Consider the following 6,000-nt stretch of genomic DNA (forward strand, 5'->3'; position numbering starts at 1 on the left):
TCAAGTTTTATTGACAGCCTATTCTTACAGGTGGATTCTAAGACAGCACTCTTTGTTAGAAACGTTGTGACCCACCTTAATATTTTCAAGTCTAATCAGAAAGGAGGCTTCATGCACATTCCAGATGTTTTAGGGGGGAAAGTGGCATTCCAGGGGCATGTATTGGTTAAATAATAATGAAGATAATGGTGACTTCTTTCAAGTGAAATAGTTTTCCTCCAGGATGCCCATGTGTCCTTTTTTTTTTTTTTTTTACAGAGAATAGTCCTCTACTTGAAGAGTTGCCAGAGGACTCTCTGTCTTCTCCTTTGAAGGTGTCTCCTATTTGAAGGGCTGTCTAGTCCAAGATGGAGAACCACCAGGAGAAAGAGCTGAGCCTTGAAGTTACCCATCAATGGCACCTGGACAGTAGACAGAGCAAGGCACACAGGTCACCTAACCACAGTCTCTATACTATGTTGAGATATAGTGTATTTCTGTTTAAATCATAATAGTAATTCCTAAATTTGCATCTATACTTTTGCTTATGCACATCTTCTGCAAATTGGTACCCTTTTTGTCCTCTCTCTCTCTCTCTCTTTCTTTGATGATGCATGCCCTTTTATTTGGTGTTTCACACCCTAGACTGATCATCAGAGGTGCCTGGAGAGGGAAGGTTTGGGATGGGCTGCACTCCACCTGGAGATGTGTTGCGTGCCATCTGACCTGGTGCACTATCCGTTATGGAATCAAGACTTCTGAATGGATCTGAGGACTGGGGAATTGAACTTCAAGCCTGAAAATGGATCTGCCTTTGTGAAACCCTCAAGACTGTATGTGCTGAGACTTTATAGCACTCTTCAAGGAACAGCGCCCCCTGGTTGATAGGCTAGCATTAGGAAGCCTCTGGATTGGCCAGGACAGGTGTAAATTCCAGGGCTCTGGCATTCTGGTCTTGCCTGGTCAACAAAAGAGGGGCCCCTCCTGCCAGCTCTTTTTCTGGCTCTGGCTTCTGCAGCGACCCTTAGGGTGGCCACTTATAAATCATCAAAAAAGAGGAAATGCAGCACTAAAAAAGTTGTTTTAAATGGATATTGTTGTTTTTTAAACTTTTGGTGGTTTTAAATTTTGTATATCTGTTTTTAATGTTTATTGTTTTTAACTTTTGTAAACTGCCCAGAGAGCTTCGGTTATAGGGCAGTATATAAATGCAATAAATAAATAAATAAATAAATAAAAGAAAATATAGCTTTGTCGCAGATTTGCATATGCTAACTGCATAGATGCAAATATAGAAACAATTATTATAATTTAAAGAAAAATATAGTACAGCTCACCATAGTGGAGAAGACTGTGACCAGATGTCCTCTGTGCCTTGCTCAGTCTGGGGCCAAGGTTCTCTGATCTTCAAGGCCCCTGATCTTCAACACCTTATTATAGCTTTTTTGATCTTTAAACTAGACTTGGACTGGACAGGTGTATTGAGGACACCTTTAAATAGACCACCATCCTCTGTAAAGGAAAGGACAGGTGAACACTCTACATTTCTACAGCTTGACTGTGTTTACAGAAATAAGGCGATCCTGGCAGGCCACAACGCATGATTGGTGGGCTGTGTCTCTTATAGCAAGTGAGAAGCCTGATATGCTAGTAACAATGCATTCCAACATTGCTTCCTCCAAATTATGGAGGTGTGATATGATGGCTCACTGGAGAGAAATGGGGTCGGCCCCACCAAATGTACAGTACACCAGTGAAAATCCAGGGTCGGTGTAGTTCTACATCCTGTTTTTTGTCAGACACTGTCTCCTCCCCCGTCCCACCTCACCTTCCTGCTATACTGTCTGTGTGGTGGAGAGTCAACATCTGGCAGGCCTGGGCCTAGTTTGTGAATGGGGGCAATTATCCCAAACACAGGTGTGTTATCCTCTGGAAAAAAAAAAAAGATTTATTTCTTTCTAATGTGGACATGTCTGCAAATAATTTATGAGGTCATATTATTTTATAGCTCTACGCCCTGCGGAGGATAATTACTGTGCTCCCCCCTTTTTTTTTCACCTTTTATTTTATACAAGGGAAACGAGCATGCTCACTTAGGGCCCTGGTCCCCTCAACTGATAAAACTTTCTTTGATGTGTTGGACTACCAGTGGCAATATGGTTTTGTTAAAAGCAAATTAGCACATGGTGAGAATTCAGTGGAGCTTTACAAGCCAATGTGCATTTTGGCGAATGAGCCCTTATGTTTCAAGACTTTGGCTTCCTTTGGTGTGTGTGGAGTGCAGCTGGGTGGACCAGAATGGCTTAATAAGGATCAGGGAGGGAATATATAGTATAAACCCCTCTTATTTTAAGCAAATACTTTATTTAAATATTGAATCTGTTTCCCAGTTCATTGTTTATTGGTAAATTATCCAAGGGCCAACATAGGGGTGTGTGTGTGTGTGATAATAGTAATCTTATGTAAACCTCTCAGAGAGCTTCAGCTATAAGGCGGTATACAAATGATAATAATAATAATAATAATAATAATAATAATAATAATAATAATAATAATAATAATAAATAGGCATGGGGTGTATGCATATGTTATTTCAATGGGTATAGTGGCATTTCCCCCTGAAGGGCAATTCACACCTTGAGGAAGGGATTTTAAACAGGAAAATTGCCCAGGAAAAATCTCCTCTCCTCTGTGGCTACTATTTAAAAAAAAAAAAAAACACTGCAGGAGATCCTGCCATGTATGGATCCCCTGTAATATGTCACATCATGCTCTGAATTTTGTTTGAAAGGGAAGCCTCAGTTCTAAGTGTCCAAAGCACTAGTTCCAACCTTCATGACTGCAAGTATAAGATCTTCACTTGCTTGTGTTACTGAACCACCACCATTCAAACACAACAGAAAGAGATCTCAGAACCAAGTTTGTCCATGGAGTTGGCTCACTCAATGCAGCTGTGAGCAAATCATAGGGTGACCAACTGTCAGGGTTTCCCCGGATCTGTCTGGGTTTTTCATTCTATCCTGGGTGTCGGGGGATTTTTCTGTAATTTTCTATAATGTCTGGGAATGACACGGTTTCCCCTTTAAGGCCACCATTAGAGTGCTGGTGGTGGGAATGATGCACTTTCTGGAGGTGTGTCATCCCCCACTACTCCAATGGGGTCTTAAAGGGGAAAGTGTGTCATATCTGAACATTATAGAAAAGGTCCTGATTGGGATGGCGTTGGGGCATTGGGAATGACACACTTTCCTCTCTTCCGCTTCAATCAGGGCCTTTAAGGCAGCTGCCATTAACATGGCTCCAGAAAACACGCTTTCCACTGGGTGTCCTCTGTTGCGTTTTCCCAAATATGGTCTCCCTAGCAAACACCACTTGAGACATGAAGTGGTGAACATGTATGTGTGAACTGGCCCATTGCCTTTGATGATTTGTTCTCCATATTGGGCCTCAGATCTTACTAGTATATTAAGAAAGCATTTTCAGAATCCCTTTACAGAGATTAATTAGCAGCGGTCAGATGTTATGGTTTGTCCCAGTTCCAAGACTTTTGTGACTAATTCTAATGGAATGAAATCAAACTGCTCTCCTAATATTTTTGTGCTACTGCACACTCACCCCACCATCCAACACCCACCCACCCCCGTGAGTGTGTGTGTGTGTGTGTGTGTTTAGGATAGGAAAGGCAGGACAGACACAGAAATACCTGTTCCTCCTTTGGTTAAACATATTTGAACATATGAAGTGGGGGTTGTGGTTGTTTATTACCATAACATGCAGGAGGAGGGGCTCTTTATATGGTCATGGGCATGACTTCACTTACTTCAAAATGTGGTAAGCCAGCCGTGTGTTGGTTGGAGATCCTCCTGCTCATTCTGCTGAGTGGAGCCCTGGATTCCTGCATTGAGCAGGGGGTTGGACTCGATAGCCTTGTAGGCCCCTTCCAACTCTGCTATTCTATGATTCTATGAACTCTGCCCCAAAGCCCTACCCTGACAACACCACTGTCAGCCATCACTGCTCATACTGAGCCAGTCTGTTCCCCCTGACTCTCTCCAACTGGCAGCAGATTCTCCAGGATCCACGATGGGAGCCTTTCCCCCAGGCCTACAGCCACCTGAGACCCTTTCTACAAAAGGTGTTGGTGGCTGAGCCTGGGAGCTGCCGTTGCATGCAAAGCAGGTGCTCCATCACTGAATTATGACCACTTCCTAGGCAGTGGTTAGAGGCCTGGCAGGAGCTGGGTTCTCCATTTACTGGGCAGTCGTGATTTGAACGGGCAGCAATTATGCTGCAGTAGAAAACTCCTGGGGAGCTGGGAAAAGTTCATCAAAGCCAGATTGCATATGCTCCCACTGCCTCCTGTTTAAACAGACAGTCTCTGGCCGTTGCTACACCTGCCTTTCCTCCCCAGGATCGTCCCTGGATCATTCCTGTGCATCCAAATGATGCACAGGGGATCCCAGGAGCAGGCAGGGACGATCCCTCCATTTTCCTGGGATAACCCTTAGGTGTAGAAAGGGCTTCTTGTTTTCTGGTGTCTGTCACTGATCTGTCTTATTCTTTGCTTTTGGGGAAATGCCTTGTTCAGATTTTGTTACTATAATTCTCACATTCTTGAGGCAGAAAGTGCAACATATCCCGAGCGCGCATGCATGCTCTAGTTCTGCGTGCGCATGATTAGTAAGGCACCCTGCAGTGCACAGCCTGCTATTTCACACACTGCAGCTGCTGAGGGTATATTTTGAACTGTTGATGATAACAGATTGTTGGACAATTATGTATTTTTTTTCTAGTGTGTGTGCGTGTATCTATATATGTATATTTTACCAAAATGAACAATCAACCCTCTGGGAATTAAAATGGGGGATAGCCTATTGCAGGGTAATAAGCTGGCGGAGGTGGGACCTGCAATATTATCTTAGTTATGAAAAAACATTGATGTTACAAGCCTGTCCCTATTTTCATATGTGGAATGTTGGAGGTATGAGATGAAAGGATAGTACTTTGAGAAAGGTATTTTCTCTGCTCTAGCTTTGATGGGGTCTCTGCGATATGCTGGCTCAGTGGCAATTGTCATTCTAGACCCCCACATGGCCAATCAAGGTGTGTGCCATTTAGCCATGCCTTTAGAATCAGTGGGTGTGGTTTTTTAGAATCTGGGGAAAAAAATTGTTCGAGGGTTATGATTTGTAGGACTTTAAAATGTTTAGGCTTCCCTGACTTTATGTGCATATAACTGTTGCATGGTGCCATATTGACCTAGCACCCTCCACCCCTGGAGTAATCAGTCTTAGATATGTTTTCTGAAGCATATTCCACCTGCTTCGACCCCATCAGCTGGCTGCTATCTTTCTGACTGTTGACTGAATACACATGCTGTAAAATAGGCCCCAGAAACAAGTCCTGTTCTGAGGGCAGCTCGTACTATTGTGGAAGCCTGCTATGAGGAGAAGGGCAGATGCAGTCTTGCTGCTCGGTGATCTTCAGATACCTTAGCTGCTACCTGCCAGTAGGAAAATAGGATCAACACGGATTCATGGTTAGGAACTCTTGGGCCCTTTCTACACCTGTGGATTATCCCAGGAAAATGGAGGGACCGTCCCTGCCTGCTTCCGGGATCCCCTGTGTGTCATTTGGATGCACAGGGATGATCCCGGGATAAATGGCTGGTGTAGACATGCCCTTGCACTTACGTGATGAGTTTCGGGTATTGAAACCTGCTCTGTAATGATCAGTCTGCCTAGCGTGGAATTTGATGATATGTGCATAGGGCTGGGATCATTCCAGGTACCTCTGAATTTGCTGTGCAATAGTGGAGACTAGTAACAGCACTCTCAGAGTTTGGTGTCCTTAGAATCTTGCTAACTCAACTACTCTGGATTCACTGGGACACTGATTTTCCCTAGCTGGGCCGCTGCAAACATCAAGGCCCACAATGTTCTGTCTTGAATCATGGTGAATCCAGTCTGATTCTGCAAGAACAGAAAGCGGGCTGACGTTCCCCCTTCAGATGTCGTTGTA

General features: G+C 43.9%; 1 protein-coding gene across 1 annotated transcript in view; it reads left to right on the top strand.

The window, feature by feature from the left end:
• SATB2 (SATB homeobox 2) overlaps positions 1-1,499 on the top strand; it is a 207,878-nt gene extending 206,379 nt beyond the window's left edge. Inside the window, exon 11 of the mRNA XM_063116206.1 lies at positions 1,441-1,499. Coding sequence (XP_062972276.1) covers positions 1,441-1,464 — 24 coding nt within the window. The 3' untranslated portion in view covers positions 1,465-1,499. The remainder of the gene's footprint in view (positions 1-1,440) is intronic.
• Positions 1,500-6,000: the final 4,501 nt, after the last annotated feature.

Source organism: Elgaria multicarinata, chromosome 2 (assembly GCF_023053635.1).
Source record: "Elgaria multicarinata webbii isolate HBS135686 ecotype San Diego chromosome 2, rElgMul1.1.pri, whole genome shotgun sequence".
NCBI lineage: Eukaryota > Metazoa > Chordata > Lepidosauria > Squamata > Anguidae > Elgaria > Elgaria multicarinata.